The 16625-nt window shown below is 54.4% G+C and overlaps 6 protein-coding genes across 6 annotated transcripts; 4 read left to right on the forward strand and 2 right to left on the reverse strand.

Moving 5' to 3' along the window:
- Positions 1-166: 166 nt before the first annotated feature.
- END3 (endocytosis defective- protein) lies at positions 167-1431 on the forward strand (the record flags this gene model as incomplete). Its single annotated transcript, XM_051444926.1, has 2 exons — positions 167-406; positions 463-1431. The coding sequence occupies 2 exons, from the start codon at positions 167-169 to the stop codon at positions 1429-1431; spliced, it is 1209 nt and encodes a 402-aa protein (XP_051304551.1).
- A 201-nt stretch (positions 1432-1632) lies between these two features.
- J4E86_004385 (uncharacterized protein) lies at positions 1633-2856 on the reverse strand (the record flags this gene model as incomplete). The annotated part of the gene is made up of 1 exon (XM_051444927.1): positions 1633-2856. One exon carries the CDS (start codon positions 2854-2856, stop codon positions 1633-1635), a length of 1224 nt encoding a protein of 407 aa, XP_051304552.1.
- A 434-nt stretch (positions 2857-3290) lies between these two features.
- Positions 3291-4067, forward strand: J4E86_004386 (uncharacterized protein; the record flags this gene model as incomplete). Its single annotated transcript, XM_051444928.1, has 1 exon — positions 3291-4067. One exon carries the CDS (start codon positions 3291-3293, stop codon positions 4065-4067), a length of 777 nt encoding a protein of 258 aa, XP_051304553.1.
- A 702-nt stretch (positions 4068-4769) lies between these two features.
- Positions 4770-7442, reverse strand: J4E86_004387 (uncharacterized protein; the record flags this gene model as incomplete). Its single annotated transcript, XM_051444929.1, has 3 exons — positions 4770-7074; positions 7126-7292; positions 7341-7442. The coding sequence occupies 3 exons, from the start codon at positions 7440-7442 to the stop codon at positions 4770-4772; spliced, it is 2574 nt and encodes an 857-aa protein (XP_051304554.1).
- A 2759-nt stretch (positions 7443-10201) lies between these two features.
- Positions 10202-13909, forward strand: J4E86_004388 (uncharacterized protein; the record flags this gene model as incomplete). The annotated part of the gene is made up of 3 exons (XM_051444930.1): positions 10202-10220; positions 10268-10312; positions 10368-13909. The coding sequence occupies 3 exons, from the start codon at positions 10202-10204 to the stop codon at positions 13907-13909; spliced, it is 3606 nt and encodes a 1201-aa protein (XP_051304555.1).
- Positions 13910-14866: 957 nt separating this feature from the next.
- On the forward strand, positions 14867-16320 carry J4E86_004389 (uncharacterized protein; the record flags this gene model as incomplete). The annotated part of the gene is made up of 2 exons (XM_051444931.1): positions 14867-15041; positions 15095-16320. The coding sequence occupies 2 exons, from the start codon at positions 14867-14869 to the stop codon at positions 16318-16320; spliced, it is 1401 nt and encodes a 466-aa protein (XP_051304556.1).
- Positions 16321-16625: the final 305 nt, after the last annotated feature.

A 16625-nucleotide genomic window follows, 5' to 3' on the forward strand; every position in this document is an offset into this window, starting at 1 on the left:
CACGACTAGCGTCAGGTAGCTACGTACCCCAGCCCAGCAGGCGCGGCCAGAGCTCCGCCATCCCGACATTCCCCAACCAGCACCCCCGAATCTCACACGACGTACACGACCCTCCCCTTCTTCGCCTCTCCGAACCGATATAGACAAGCCAATTCCGACCGCAAACATGGCGCCGAACCGCATCGAGCAAGACGAAATCGAAAAGTACTGGGAGATATTCAGTTCGCTCAGCGGCGGCGGCACCCACCTCGACGGCGCGCAAGCCGCACCCGTGCTCAAGAACTCACATTTGCGCGATGACCAGCTGGAGAGAGTGTGGGATCTGGCCGATGTGGACAATGACGGCAAGCTCGACTTTGAGGAGTTCTGTGTCGCCATGCGACTGATCTTTGACCTGATCAACGGGGTACGTCTGTCTGCATGGGCGATGAAGGAGACACAGGACTGACCAACATTCCGTAGATATCCATGGATGTACCAAAAGCGCTGCCCGACTGGCTCGTCCCCGAATCGAAAGCCCACCTCGTCCAAGCCGGCCGCGCCCTCTCCGGCTCGCAACCCGCCTACGAAACCGTCGAAGACGATGACGACACGCCCGGCCTGCGCGACGGCTTCGACTGGTACATGTCGCCCTCTGACAAAGCGAAATACGAAGAAATATACACAGCCAACCGCGACGGCCACGGCAACATAACCTTCGACAGCCTGTCCGGCCTCTTCGACAGCCTAGACAACGTGCCCGACTCAGACGTGCGCTTCGCCTGGAACCTCGTCAACCCCAAAGCGCGAGAAAGCGTCGGCAAAGACGCCTCCCTCGCTTTCCTCCACATCCTCAACCAACGCAGCGAAGGCTTCCGCGTCCCCCGCAGCGTACCCCCGAGCCTGCGCGCCAGTTTCGAAAAAGCGCACATAGACTACGACATTGAATCAAACGCAAACTCGCGCTGGGCCGCGACACGTGACGAAAACACCGCCACAGGCCGCAAAGCCAAATTCGGCGACGCATACCTCACGCGCCTGGGCGTCGGCGACCGCGCAGCCAACTACGGCGCGCGCGGCGGCAAAGGCACAGATTTCGGGGGCCGCACAACAGAAGACTGGGAGGAAGTGCGCTTGAAAAAGCAGTTGCGCGAGCTGGAACAGAAGATTGCGGATGTGGAGAAGGAGGCGGAGAATCGGCGGCATGGGCGCAGTAAGGATAGTAAGCCGGCGCTTGTGAAGCGCGAGTTGGAGCTTCTGCTTGACTATAAGAGGAATGTGCTCAAGGAGTTGGATAATGATGAGGGGGGTGCGGTTAAGGGGTTGGGCGGCATTAGAGAGGAGATTGAGACGGTGAGGGAACAGGTTGAGGGGCTGCAGGGGCATTTGGAGAGTAGGAAGGGGGTGTTGGAGGATTTGAGGAGGCAGATTGATGATGAGAAGGCGGGGTAGGGGTATTTGATTGAGGGTGGGGATGTATATAGATATTGTGGGTATTGTTTAGAGCTGGTTAATCAGCAATGAGATTTTGGAACATGATATTGAAGCTATTCGAATGCTTCAAATTGGCGACATGGTACTCTGTGAGACAACAAACACTCAACCGAAAAATATACTCATGCACCATCTCGTACACAACCTCTCCAACCCCCCCTACCCATACAACAACCCCTCCACCTCCTCCGCAACAGCCAAACTACTAGTCAGTCCCGGAGATTCCATTGCCAACAGATTCACAAACCCCTCGTATCCCTCCTCCTTACATATCACAAAATCCTGGAAATCCTTCCCGCTCGTCGCCGCCAATTTTCCCAATTTAGGTCGTATCCCTACGTAATCTGGTTGAATAGCATTTCTATCCACACCGGGGAGATACGTCTGGATATCATCGATGGCTTGCTTCACGTTTTTGGTGTTGGGGGTGTAGTCAGTGGGTGAGTCTGTCCACTCGACGTCAGGGCCGAAACGAATCCGGCCGGCCATGTCGAGCGTGAGATGGGTTCCTAGACCGCCGTGACCGGGGACTGGGGCGGGGTAGACGAGTGTGGACGGTTTAGGCCGCGAGACGGCGTAGGAGAAGTAGGATCCTTTTGCGTAGAAAGCTTTTCTGTGCCGTTCTTTAGGCAAAATCATGTTTTGGATGTCGACGGCGAAGAGACCCGCGGAGTTTACCAACGTGTCGGCTGTTATGCTGCTTTCCTCGCCATCCGCTCCCGTCGTTGTTATTTCCCACCCACTGCGCCCGGAATCGAGGGGGGTGATGGATGTGACTGTTGATTTGAAGGCGCAGATTCCACCGGTGTTTTCGAAATCGCCTTGCAGGTATTGCATCAAGCTGTGCGAATCTACGATGCCGGTGCTGGGGCTTTCCAAGACGCCGGCTTCGGCTCGGACATCTGGTTCGCGGCGGTGGGCTTCGTCTTTGCTGAGGAAGTGGATGGGTACGTTTATGCTTTTGGCGAAGTCGTGGACCTTTTGTAATGCGTCCATTTGTGCGGCGTCTTGGGCGACGATCCATTTTCCTGTGTTGCGGTGCGGGATGTCGTGTTGTTTGCATAGCGAGTATAACATGTCCTTTCCTTGTAGACAGAGTTTGGTCTTGAGAGATGTGGGTCCGTAGTAGAGGCCTGCGTGTATGACTTCGCTGTTTCGCGAACTTGTTTCTGTGCCGACGTGGCCGTGCTTTTCTATTAGGACAGTGGAGGCGGAGTCGCGTTGTTGGAGTTTGCGGGCTATGGCTAGGCCGATTACGCCGCCGCCTATGACGGCGTGGGTGAAGTCTGCATTGAGGGATGTGCTTGAAGAGAAGTTTCTTGATCTTGAGATGGTTGGTTTGAATTGGAGAGGTGATCGAGAAAGGGCGCGCAATGAAGTCATGGTGTATTTGGGGAAGACCTCGGGAATTAATGATGAAAATCTACACAACGTGCTCCAGCAACGACAACGACCAGGAAAACAACACGAAGCAGGACTAGATCGCGACGGAAAATAAACTCGGGGTTAATGACAGTCTTGACAAGTGATGCTTATCAGCGGCTTGGATGCATTTTGGATGACGTTACGTGAAATGCCGTTCCTGACGCTAAACAGAGTGGGGTCTCTCATTTACTACTTCAATTGGCATTACAAGATACGACGATTGCATACAGCTATTCCAGACGCTGAGTTTGACTACTCCAGGTACAAGAGATATATAATCATCGGGTTTGTGATTTCTCTCTGCATCGGGCATCTCGGGGTACCTCTTTCCTCCACATAGATAACGTCATCGGCACCCCAACCTCCAAACCCCCGACATCGCAACCAGGCCAATGTTCACAACCCTCACGAGACGAGCATTATCACGTCAACCAGCCACCATCATCTCCAAAAAACTGTTCCACAGCACAAGCCCCATCTCTGCCTCACCGCTCGTCGACCGCGTAAACGCCGTCACAAAAATGGCGTCCTCAACCGGCACCCCCAAAGTAACCTCCCTAGTCGACCTCCCCTCCTCAGACGCCAAATGGGTCAAGTTACAAAAAGCCACCTACATCGACGCCAAAGGCAAAGAACGCATCTGGGAAATCGCGTCGAGGAAAACAACCGGCACCGCCGGCGTCGACGCCGTCGCAATGGGAAACATCATCTACCACCCCTCCAAACCCCCCTCCACAATCGTCGTCATCCAATTCAGGCCGCCCGTCAGCGGCTTCACCGTCGAATGGCCCGCCGGCCTCATCGACGCGTCTGAAACCCCAGAGGAAGCCGCTGTCCGTGAACTCTACGAGGAAACAGGCTACAAAGGCAAAGTCATCAGCACGTCGCCGGCTGTAGCGGCGGACCCGGGCATGACGAGTGCGAATCTGTGTTTGTGCATGGTGGAAATTCATCTTAATGAGGGGGATCCGGAGCCGGAACAGCATCTTGATGAGGGGGAGGATATTCAGAGGGTTAATATTCCGATTAGTGAGTTGTATGATAGGTTGGAGGAGTTTGCCAGGGAGGGGTATGTTATTGCGGCGAAGCTGTATCATTGGGCGGCGGGCGCGCAGTATGCGATTGATCATCCGGAATTGTTTGCGAAGAGTCACTCGAAGAAGGAGTGATATCGTGCGTGTGTTGGGATATGTCAGGATGGGGGATCATCGCATGTGAAAGCTGGTTATGAGAAGCCATGAACAACGGATAGCATTAAGATAGAGGCTGAAGTAGCGAAATTGGTCAATTACTGGTATGCTTTCAACTAGTAACGCATGGGTTATGCTGACCTTGCATGCGATATTAGCAATATATTTGGTTTACCAGGCGGTCAAATGTGTAAGCCAATATCAAGCCGAAACCTTCTATTGCAAATTGACAATAACATCACATCGCAAGTAAGATCAAGTGTGGCAGTAAAGACCATTTCATTCAACGTCCCAGACAGCGACGTTACTTCTAGACATTAAGCAAGAAAAAGGGTGATGTTTGTATGATCCATCACATAGCTCCTACAACATATATACCCCAAGGCCATCCGAAGGAGCGAACCGAGTCATGAACGCGTAGTTTTTTATCCAAAAGCCACACACACCCCGCCCGTCATGTAATGATGTAATATATGTACAGTAAGGAAATGAGTTTTTGCGAGAAGAAGGAATCACTCGCGTTGTGTTGCGGTGCTCGCTGAAAACGCCGGGGACATCCAATGCGCACACAAGTAGTTTGATGATAAAAGAAAAGGTTAATGCTGGTATGTCGTTCGATGCAGCCTTCTAGGCGGAAGATGGAAGAAAGATCAAGATGCTAGATCATGCGGAAAGAGGCGTTTACTTGCGGGGCTGCTTGCTGAGGCGCTTCCGCTTCTTGGAGTCGCTTGAGTCGCTGCGTCCGTGGTTTGATGCGGGCATCGTGGGTTGACCTAGCGGCGCAGGTGATACATCGCGCATCAGGCTGCTTTGCTGTGGGGCCTGTAGCTCATAATCCTCACCAGGTGCGGTGTGAACGTATTGCTGAGCAAGAGGGCTGCGTCCCTGGCGCTGGTCTGAGCTGTTGGTCCTGCTGTAGGAAGGCTTAGGCGACTCGAGACCATGGCCCTTCTGCTCGTTAGACAGCGGCGATGTGCGGGCTGGGGCGTGGGCAAGGTCGCTGTTGGTACGCATCTGAGCAGGTCGTTGCGGACCCTTGGACTGGTATACCGAGTCGTCGTCGATGGAGTCAACAGATTCGCTGTACATGCCCTTGCTAGCACCCTGGCCGACCTCGTAGGGTCCTCCTCGTGGCTCTTCGTAGAAGGCTCCTCCGGCAGGCTTTTGTGTTTGCTGGGTCTTGTGGTAGATACGCGCATCCTCGGGATCCATGAAACTCTCGACACGACGGGGCATGTAGATGGAGTTGGCGGCGGAGGTCTCTTGCGAAGCGAAGGAGTCCATGGAAGAACGGGGGTGGAGAGGTACGTGAGGGACGTTGGGGTTGCGGGGCATTGTGTTGGGAAGCGTAAGACCAGAGTCGTTGCCTTGCTGGTACCATCCGTTGGGCAGGCGTTCTGCGGCGGCGAAGCGTCCGTCGATGTTGTCGCCGGGCTGGAGGGGAATAGCGGCTGGGCGGTGCTTCTGCGCCTCGGCAGCAGCCTTAAAAGTCTCGGGAACAACGTTCAGATCGTCACCAGTAGCCTCGGCGGCCTCGATAGCCTCCTGGGGAGTGGTCTTGGTGTCGGCGCTACCAGCATCGGCACGAGGTCCACCCCATGTACGCTGACCGGCAGTGAAGATACCGTAAACCATGTAGACCCAGTTGAAGAAGGGGTTGACGATGAACATGAGGGGGTACAGCATGATCTTGTAGCGACCGAGCTTGGCGCCAAAGTACAACATGAGAAGCCAGTTAAGCCCCAGAGAGATGGCGATGAAACCAACGGGAAGGTTGGCAACCTTTTGCGAGGTAGTGATCAAAGAGATACACAGGATGAAGAAAAGGAGGGCGGTGGTTCGGATGGTGTTCTGCATGAAGCGGACGATGAGGAGGATCGGGTAGCGCTTCCAGAGACGGATATCAGTCAACATGCAAACTTCGTTGGTGATAAAACCCAAGAACCAGCGGCGACGTTGCTTGAGCAGAGATTGGTAGGTTTGCACAGCTTCGGTCTTGCAGAATGCTCCGGTGTTCATCTGGATCTGGTAACGTTCCTTGGCGCCAATCATGAACAAGTGAGTGAGCCAACGGTCCTCACCAAGATGGCACTTGCCGTAGTCGAAGAGGTCGTCGCATTGCTCGGCCTTGTCAGCGAAGTAGTACTTGGCCATCCTGCGGAAAGCGGAGAATCGAAGCATAGTAAGGGCACCGGGCAAGCAAGTGACGGCACCGCAGCCGGATTCGACTGAACGCTCGAAGAGTTGACCGTGAACGTATTCCATGTCCTGAAGAAGGGTGATGAGCGAGTTCTTCTCGGTTGTGGAGGTAATGACACCAGTCTGAGCCAACATGTTCTTCTTGCTGCCGGGCTTGAGTTCCATCTCGTACATGAAGTTCTGAATGCAGGTCTTGTCGAGAATGCAGTCGGAGTCGATGAAGAGGACGAAGAGGTTATCGTTGCGCTTGAGGTACTCGGAGTAGATCTTGTCGATGAGCTTGAAGGTCCTCTTCTGGCAGTGACGCTTACCACCGTGGGGGAAGCGGGAGATGGTAATGCGGCAGCTACGGTAGATGACATCGATGGACTTGGGGTAGGTGTCGAGCGTGAGCGGGACACCGAGTTTCTCAATGGTGTTGAGGTAGAGCTCGTCCTCCTGGTCTCCGTCAAAGGAGAGGAAGATGTGCAGGCAGGAGGGCGGGTATTCGCAGTCGACCAGGGAGTCGCAAGTTCGGAGAAGAATCTCGGGAATCTCCTTGTAGCAGGGCATGATGATGACGACCTTGGGGGCGGATGCCTCGTCGAGGACGGATTTAATCCTGCGGCTGCGGCCAACGGAGTGGGTGACGAGCTGGTAGACACAGAACAACCACGGGACGGTCAAGAGACCGGCAAACGACCAGAAGGCGAACCACTGGAGGAAGCCAACCATCTCCTGGGGGAAGTACTTGGTAACTTGCGACGGGAGGGGGAGGGTTACGACCATGATAGGCAAGAAGATGGCACTGTTTCTGTTAGAGTTGGGTCGCATGTTGGAGCGGAGTTCAAATGCTTACCGGAGAGCGAAGAAGAGGATACCGAAGAAGATGGACAGAATGCGGACACTGATCGTCTCGGCCTTCTGGAAGACCTTGACAATGCAGTACAGGAAAGCAGCGACCCAGAGGAACCACTCAAGCAGGGCAGCCAACATGAGACCACCGATGATGGCAACGTAGGCAATCTACTGCAGTCAGTTTCTGTAGCCAAAGTCGGCAATCGCTGTACTTACATCCTTAGCTGGCCAAGGGTCGTCAATGTCTGGGGTAGAGTGGTCGATTTCGCGGGCAAAGACCGCGCGGGCGGCGAGGCCCATCATGTCTTGCCAAACCATGGCGGAGTATTAAGTATGTATATTCGTTGTTGTCGTTAAGCGGATAGCGAGCGATGCTGTCTGGGTTTCGGACAGCCGTCGACCCTATATGTAAGGCGACCAAATTGGTGACGCAGACGCGGTGAGTTGGAGAAGCACGGCCCGTCGCTGAGGTATGGGAGGGGCCCTGAGTAACAAAGGCTCGTAACCCAACAGTGGCACGGGGCTAGACAATTGACGTAGAGGCGAATTGCTGATCCAGGACTGTCGCAGAGCTGAGAAAACTACTAGGATACAGGTATTGGTGTTTGGCGGTAGTAGTTGTAGTGGTGTAAGCGGATGGTAAGTCTTCGCGGCCCAATAAACGAGTGTAAGGGTGGGAAGGACAAGAAGGGCTTAGACCAAGGTCATTAACAAGATACCGCTCGCAAGGGCAGTCCGGAGTGGTATGGGAGGAGCGCCTTGAGGAGGAAGGAAGTCTCTACGAGGGGATCGAGCTGGTTTACAAGCACGAAAAGCGGGCGCGCTCGGTCCACATGGCCTTCACCCGAAGAGTGCTGGATCCTCTGGGCAGCAGTCGAGATGCACGATCGTCACAGGGGCACTCCAACTAGATTTGGCAAGCTGCCCGCGCTTGGAGCTCGAAAACGAGTTGCGTGCAGGCCTACGCCTGGTCTCAGTGGCCCCGACCCGTGCCAAACCACGCGCCGGCGGCCCTATGCCTGCAGCCTCGCAGTTATTTTGGGCGCCTCCATGCGCCGTCTACCGTTAGCTGTCTGAAGCTTGCAGGCAAAGTGTTCCTCTCTGTTTCGCATCCTCATCACACACAGAGGCACATCCTACCTGTTTGGGGCCGTGTGTTTGGGGCCCTCGAGAGCCGTGGTCTGCACGCTGGGCATGCAGTGGTGTAGTAATTTTGTAGTCATGGTAGCTTGTACCTCATTCCGCCGGTCGTGTCCATCGTCGCATGAGGTGGCATCGTCGCTCTTGGAAATTCGCCTGTAATGCACCGCTGCTGGTCGCCTTCTATTGCCAAGAGATCCTCCAGCTTCGCGTGGATTCCGGGCGTTCAGGGGTCGGCATCGCTCGCTGTTCTAAAGCCATCTCCGACCAATTATGGCACCACGCGCCTCATGCCGTCTCGTAATCCCCAGCGTCGGCCCCAGAGCCTCGCGGTAGAGGCTGTCTGTCACACTGTGCTATGGCTGGTAGCTGTCGTAAAAGAAAGCCATGTCGCCGTATCCCTATTCCCATGCCCTATCCGACGCTACGCCGAGTCGCTGCACCCTCTCCTCCCGCATTTCGTTGAGTCGCGAGCGCTAGGGAAATACCTGATGAAAAATACGAGGGCTGTGGATATGCCAGGCCGACCCGCTGCAAAAAGCACGAAACGGCGACGGCGGCCCCAACATGCATGGAGACTGACAGGAGGAAACCTGTGCCGCTTCCGCTCGTACCGGTAATGATGATTTTTTCCATGTTCCACAGCGTGGTGGACCGCCCGCTCGTCATAACGCATATAGCAACATCGACGTTGCAGCACGGGGACCTGTCTTTGCCCTGATTCCCGAATAGATCTCGCCTACCCACATTGGCAGAGGCTGAGGGCGGCTCGCAATCGATAAAGTCGCGCGCACCGGCGACCCGTAGTTTCGGATCCTGCTTTTCCTGCCCCGAGCGATGACAAGGCGCTGATCGCACTCGCTACGATGCTCATCAATCTTGTTTGCTGCCGGCCCAACGGTGACGGATCGCCAGTGCGCTCAGCCTGCACACACAGCATTGCTGACTGTTTACACCGACTCCAGCGTGCAACGTGTTCGGCCTTCCTTCTGGAATGGCCAGGATCTCGCCCTCGTATAGTATACATCTTACACGTCCGTGTCACTCATGAATCGCTGCTGTTGAGATGAGTGCGCTTGCCGTCAACCGCAATAGCGCCGCGGCACATAGTCTCTATGAATTTGGTCATGGACCCCTGAGCTACAATTGAACTCTACAATATTCGACTCTCTAGTCTATATCACAGCCAGTCAAGGGTGGAAGAATGCGCCATGTGGCGGCCCTCAGGGGTGAATTGTTAGAGTTTGAGGCTAGGTAACCGTTTTCGCTCCCAGCTTCCAGTCCCGCACTGCAAATGCGCCACAGGGCTGAACGTCGGGTAAAGCTCAGAATGAGACGTCTTCGCCTAAGGCCTAAGTGTGTGTGACATTGAATGTGATATGGGATTCGATAATGTGCATGAGAGTTATTCCTGCCGTACTTAGTGTTGGACCTGACTACATTAGGAAGTCTGCTCGCTTGAACGCTGAGTGATGACTGATCCCCATCGTCGAGCTGTTTCAAGCGCCTTTTGGGAAATGTATTGTCACTGTTCCCGTTCGATGTGATACACGATATGTACTCGAGTTTATTCTCGTGTATGAATTAGGTAGTGGTGTTCATTCTCAGCACCCTGGTTTGAGTACCCAGGACTGCTTAGTCATGGCTCTCTCATGTGAACCGCGGGACATTTGGTGACGCACGGATACCTGGATACGTGAGCGAACTCGCTGCAGGTACCGCTCACAAATTCACCCGCAACGTCGACCCAAGGCCCCGCGATCGCGACATTGCTACAGTCGCAAACAGCCTCGCTCTCACCCGAGCTTGTCTCCGAGCCCGAACCAATGCAAGCCGCGCCTGCGCCTGATATATTTCCCACCTTCCATGTGCGCGTATAACCGATCCGTGCTATCTACCGCCGCCCCTCCACCACTGCGGCAATCGCCTCCTCCACCATGGACCGGCCTCGGAAGCGTACGTGCTCGCCATGTAGTTGACAGAGTTATACTAATTGTGTACAGGCGAATTGCGCGAACTGAACATCCGCGCCTGGGATGGCGAACAAGGTACTTGGTCTTAGAATAGTTGCACCTGCAGCCCGCGTGCTGACGACATGTCCAGACGTCTTCGCCGTGCAAGGCTCCCTCGACTCGTCTATGAAAAAGAACACGGCCTTTATCAAGCGCCTGCGAACCGCCGTAAACGCCGCCGCCCAAGCGCAGTTCCTCCAGGAAATCCGCGCCCTATCTCTCCACAAATACCTTTCCGAGATTATCTCAGCCTGCTACGAGGGCCTGTGCAGGCTCAAGACGCCCGGCGAGATTGCTGCCGGTGTGGAAATTGTCAGCGCTCTCCATCAACGCTTCGGCCCGACCGAGTTCACGGGATACATTGCCTGGTATATTGGGAGGGGCTTAGCAACGCCGGACAAGTCACACCTCAAGACACTGGCCCCCGAAGTGCGCGAGCGCGAGGAGAAGGAGCGCCTGGCACGTCAGCGCGTACTGCTGCGAGTCGCTACCGAACTCTGGCTTGTGGGTGTTCTGCGCAGCCTGGATGACGTAGCTCGACCTGAAGAGGCGAGCAAGACCAAGGACAATGGCAAGCTCGTCGAGGGCGCCGCAAAGGCAAAGTCCCGCGCGGAGAGCGCCGACGCCGAGCCCTTTCCTCTCGAGGTGCTGAAGGACATGCTGGGACACGACCGCGAACATGTCAACTTGCCCCTCGTCGTCATCTTCGTCAAAGCCTTCGCCTGGGATATTCTGGGGTCCAAGCCTCCTTCGGCAGAGGGCCGTAAAACAGTCAATGAGGACGGCACTACAACAGCAGAGAAGAATGGAGACACTTCCGGCGCTGAAGACGAGGACCACGACCCACCCATCATCTCCCCCGACTTGCAACAGCGGTTCAGGAACATTCTCACCCGCTACTTTGAAGACGTCAAGACGCACCTCCTCCGCGACCAGAAACACATCCTCAGTCAGGGTCGGAAGAACGCCGAAGCATACGTCAAGTCGGGCGAGGTCTTCGAGGACCGTCAGAACAACTACGAGAAGCAGATGAAGTCCCAAGAGCGCTTGGTGACAAATGCACAGGTGCTGGCCGACGCATTGGGTGTGGAAATGCCAGACTTGAAAGAGAAGGACAACTCCGCAAACACGGGTGATGGTGCTATTGGCCTCATCAAGGCGGGCGAATATCTGCGTGGCCAAAGCGACGGCGCTGGCATCTGGGAAGACGAGGATGAGCGCCGTTTCTACGAGAACCTGATCGACCTGAAGGACCGCGTCCCGGGTATTCTGCTAGAGGAAGTCAAGAAGAAGAAGGCAGATGGTGATGACCAGGTGGGGAAGAAAATCGAGGCAAAGACCGAGACCATCGAGAAGGAGACACCGGACACTGCCAATGACGCAAAACCGACCGATGGAGAAGACCAATCGACTGCTATCGCGAACAAGTCCGTCGGAGCACAGGTCGATGCCCTATTGGCGCGTCTGCCGGAACTCGCAACCAAGGACGCCGTCGATCAGACTGCCATGGATTTCTGCTTCCTGAACTCCAAGGCCTCGCGCAACCGTCTGATTAAAGCTGTGCAGGAGATTCCCAAGGGCCGATCCGATCTACTCCCCCTGTACTCTAGACTCATCGCAACCCTCGGCAAGTACATGCCAGATGTGGCCCAGGGACTGGTATCCTACCTGGACGAGGAGTTCAGAAGCTTGCAGCGTCGAAAGTCCAAAGACTTTCTCGGACAGGTGCGAACGCAGAATGTACGCTACCTTGCAGAGTTGACCAAGTTCGGTGTCGTCCCTGAGCACGTCATCTTCCACTGTCTCAAAGTCAGCCTAGACGACTTCTCACGGATGAACATTGAGATCATCTGCAACCTCTTGGAAAACTGCGGACGCTATCTGCTTCGCAATCCCGAAACGTCTCCTCGTATGCATTCCTTCCTCGAAACTCTTCAGCGAAAGAAGGGCGCTCAGGTGATTGGCCAACAAGAGCGCATGTTGATCGAGAACGCTGTCTACTATGTGAACCCACCAGAACGCGCTGCAATCGAACAGAAAGAGCGGACGCCTATCGAGCTCTTCCTACGCAAGATCATGTACCAGGACCTGACTCGTCGCACGCTGGACAAAACCATCAAGCAGGTACGCAAGATGCACTGGGAGGAAGAGGAAGTAGTAAATCTTCTCCACAAGGTCTTTGCAAAACCGGGGAAGATCAAGTACAGCAACATCCACTTGCTAGCCGTCATGCTCGGAACAATCCACCGATTTCACCAAGACTTCGCCATCTCCGTCATTGACGACCTTCTCGAGTCCATCACATTCGGGCTAGAGTTGAACGACTTCAAGTTCAACCAACGCCGGATCTCTGAAGTCAAGTATCTCGGTGAACTTTACATCTACCGATTGGTTGACTCGCCTCTTGTTTTCGACACTCTATACAAGCTCCTGAACTACGGGTGGGAGGGTGGCTATGCACGACCTGGGGGATACAATCCGCTGGATCAACCGGACGACTACTTCCGCATTCGTCTCGTCTGCAACCTTCTCGAAACCTGCGGCATGTACTACGACAAAGGTGCAGCGAAGAAGAAGCTTGACTTCTTCCTCACGTATCTGCAGTACTATGTCTGCATCAAGGAGGCATTGCCGATGGACGTGGAGTTTATCGTGCAAGACGCATTCAATCTCGTCAGACCGCAGTGGAAAATCATCACCAACCCAGAGGAAGCTTCACGTGCCTTTGCCGAAGCCGTCAAACAGAACTACCAAACATCTTCAGCCGACAAGCCTGTTGAGCCCGACGAAGACGACCTCTCTGCATCAGACGACGAGATGGATGGCCCCGAAGACGAGGACGTCGTCCTACCCGATGGAGAAGGAGACAAGTCATCTGGTGAAGAAGACGATGAATCTGACGATGAGGAGCCTGTGAAGCAGACATCTTCAGACGAAGAGGAAGAACAGATTGTGGTAACACGGCAAGAAGACGAACGCGATCCAGAAGCCGATGCTGAGTTCGATCGCGAGCTTGCTAAGCTCATGTCAGAGAGTGCAGAATCGCGTAAGCATGACCGAAAGCCTGTGTTCGACGTGCCGCTACCCATGCGCCGTGCTCGAGAGGCTCCGGTCAATGCTGAAGACGTCGGAAACGAAGTGCCCATTCCGGAGGCTCCAGTTCCTTCGCAGACGATGAAATTCTCCCTGCTCAGCAAGCGTGGCAACAGAACGCAGACCCGATCTATTGACCTCCCTTCAGATTCGACCTTTGCTGTCGCCATGCGTAACAAACAGCAAGCAGACACAGAAGAACGACAGCGAATCAAGAGCCTCGTCCTGAACTACAACGAAGCTCGCGACGATGCTGACGACACGACTGGTGATGCGCCTTTTCATTACACCCTTCAACCTAATACCAACAGAATACGTATTGACTCCCCTCAAGGTCTGGATAAGACTCCGAATCCGTATGCGCAGCCGCGCCTCGACAAAGCTGGTGCAAACCGTAGCAATCAGCGTGCAAGGAAGCTACAGCTGTCAGATGTCAATTGGTATGACTCCCAATCCTCTCTTCGGCAGAGTCGCCCTGGGACTGGTGCAACGTCTGCTTCAATGCCTAAACCGCTTTCGGTGGTCGGATCAAAGCGTTGAGACGAAGCGCGAGCCCAGGCTTCTCGCAAGCGTTCAAATACTTGCAGTCGACATTGATCTTTGGCGTTACTTTCGAAGCGCTTTTCACCATCACGAGGCTAACCGCGAGGCCCTGTGTGGGCGACTGATTGTTTAGGACATGATTCCTGTCTACGATGCTGCAGCTAGCATCCACTATGAACGCCGCAAAAGCTTCCTATGCTTACCATTGCCATTCCTGCAGAGCATGCCATACGCGGTATGTATCACCTAAGGATAAGCAACCGTTCCGGTGTCGAGACTCCGTGCTCCAAGCGAAGAGAAAGCTTTCGCCAGTGAGAAACATCCTACCTTGCGCAAGAGCGTCCCCGAGGCAGGTGAGTATGCTACGCAGACGTATGGATATTGCGACATGGCGTTTGCGACAAGCAACGCTTGAGCCGGAGGATGAGCGAAGACGGATTTGCGTCTGCCAACGCGTTATTAAATGACATGCGCCGTCTTACGGACGCCATATGAAGGGGAAGGAACGCGATGGCTCTGGGTAGCAGACGTGAGCGTATTACTGGCAGTGTATTGCTTCCCACATCAACGTTCGTATCTAAAATTGAAACTGTCGTTACCTCCGATATGTGCTTGCTCCATTGAGGTTTGCGGTCTGGCATTCCATCCGCACATTCATCTCCGCTTGCCTGCATTGACTGGGCAGTGTGCCGGATTGCCGCGTGCATGCAGCCAGATAGCGAGATAACAGTGAAGAAAGTGACGACGTCCAAGGCCTAGGCACGCGCTACCAGGGCGGCGCGCTCGCGCTAGTGAAGCGCGTACCTTGCAGAAACATGTACGTCACGAGAAAACAGAAAGTCAAAACCGCGCGCATGCCCCAATTAAATCCCCATCCCAGGTCATTCGACCTGAATCATATTCCCGACGCGACAATACCTTAGAACGGCTTTTATAGCAAGACTAATGTCTAATATGCTGTCCCTCGCGCTCGCGTTCGCAGGCTCAGCCTCGGCTCTGACCTTGCCGACCTTCCTCCAAAGCCAGGGTCAAGCTCAATCACCACTCCAGCCTCTGGACCACTCGCAGAACTACCAATTTGATCCCCTGCTGCATCTCCCTGGTATCTCGCCATACTTTGACGCAGTCGGTCCGTACCATCCTCCCCATGTCACGGGAATAGCCCATACTAACTCCATCCAGGCTTTGGTCTCGAGCACAAACCTCCCGTCGGCTGCAATGTCACGGCCGCATCGTACATCATCCGCCACGGCGCCATCTACTCCAACGACGACGAATATGAGGAATACATCAAGCCTTTCCTGTGGAAGCTCGAGACACACCGTCAAGGATGGACCGGCCCACTATCCTTCATGGAAAAGTGGCAGTCCCCAATCTTGGAAGATAGACTGGAGGAATTGACACCTTCCGGCGCCGTCGATGCACAAGCAGTAGGCAAGCACCTCCTACAACGCTACCACCACCTCGTCCCAAACACAACCCGCATCCTCGCGGACAAAAAGAGCAGAACCTACGACACGGCCGCCAACTTCGTCAAAGCCTTCCCCCAAGCCTCCGACATCGAGATAGTCCGGATAACAGAAAACACAAACGGCAGCATGGAATCCCTCATCCCCCACAAATCCTGCAAGAACTTCTCCAAGAAACCCGGGTCCAAGCAACAAAAGAAAGTCATCGACCTCTACGGCGCTTCCGTCGCACACCGCCTCTCCCCCTACACACCTTTCAAACTGACTCCTAGTGATGTTGTTGGCTTCCAGATGCTGTGCGGCTACGAATCCGCCATCAAGGGCGAGCGCAGCCCCATCTGCGCGCTGTTCACAGACTCGGAGTGGATGGCGTATGAGTACGCGTGGGATCTGAAGTACGCGTACATGGTCGGTCCGCTGAACCCGCTGAGTCCTTACCTCGGTTTCCCGTGGCTGCAAGCACAGTCTGAGCTCTTTGCGCATATCGAGAAGCACGATACGCCTGGTGACGGCTGGCCGGATAAACAGCGTTTCTTCCTCGGTTTCACGCATAGAGAAGTCCCGCCTTTTATCGCTACTGCGCTCGGTCTTTTCAACTCGTCTTCCGACGCCGCGGAACAGTTTCCTACTGACCACATCAACTGGACGCGCGCGTGGAAGATGAGCGATCTCATCCCTTTTCTGGGTCATGTTGGTATGGAGAAGATGATTTGTGAGAGGGGTGGTGTGCATGGCGATGAGCCTGGCACGTATGTTAGGTTCATTGCGAATTCGGCGCCGAGACCCATTCCGGATTGCCAGGATGGGCCGGGTGCGAGCTGCGAGTTTAAGTCGTTCAAGAAGCTTATTGGGAAGGGCGCGAAGGCGCATAAGGACTTTCATAAGGTTTGTGATGTAAAGGATTGTCAGGATGCTAGCTGTATGGAGCGAGAGGAGTAGGAGGGTAGTGGTGAGGTGGAGTGTTTTGTAGTTGTATATATACTTAGCGAATGCATTACACAACAGATCGCACCACCTCTCCAACACCAAGATTGAAGCCTCTCGCAGAACACTCTTGCATGTATCGATGGTTAAGCAAGTTTTTGTGTGCAGGCATCATCTCATGCATCCTCTAGCTGGTCAGTGGCACATACCCGACGCACTACATGACAAATTCACACAGAACTGAAACCATGCAAGTTCTCGTCCAAAGTTATGGCTACGCTATGCTACTTATACATATACACCAACAAATGCAAAAATGC

The sequence above is a fragment of the Alternaria arbusti genome (assembly GCF_024043155.1).
Source record: "Alternaria arbusti strain BMP 1465 chromosome Unknown scaffold_4, whole genome shotgun sequence".
NCBI lineage: Eukaryota > Fungi > Ascomycota > Dothideomycetes > Pleosporales > Pleosporaceae > Alternaria > Alternaria arbusti.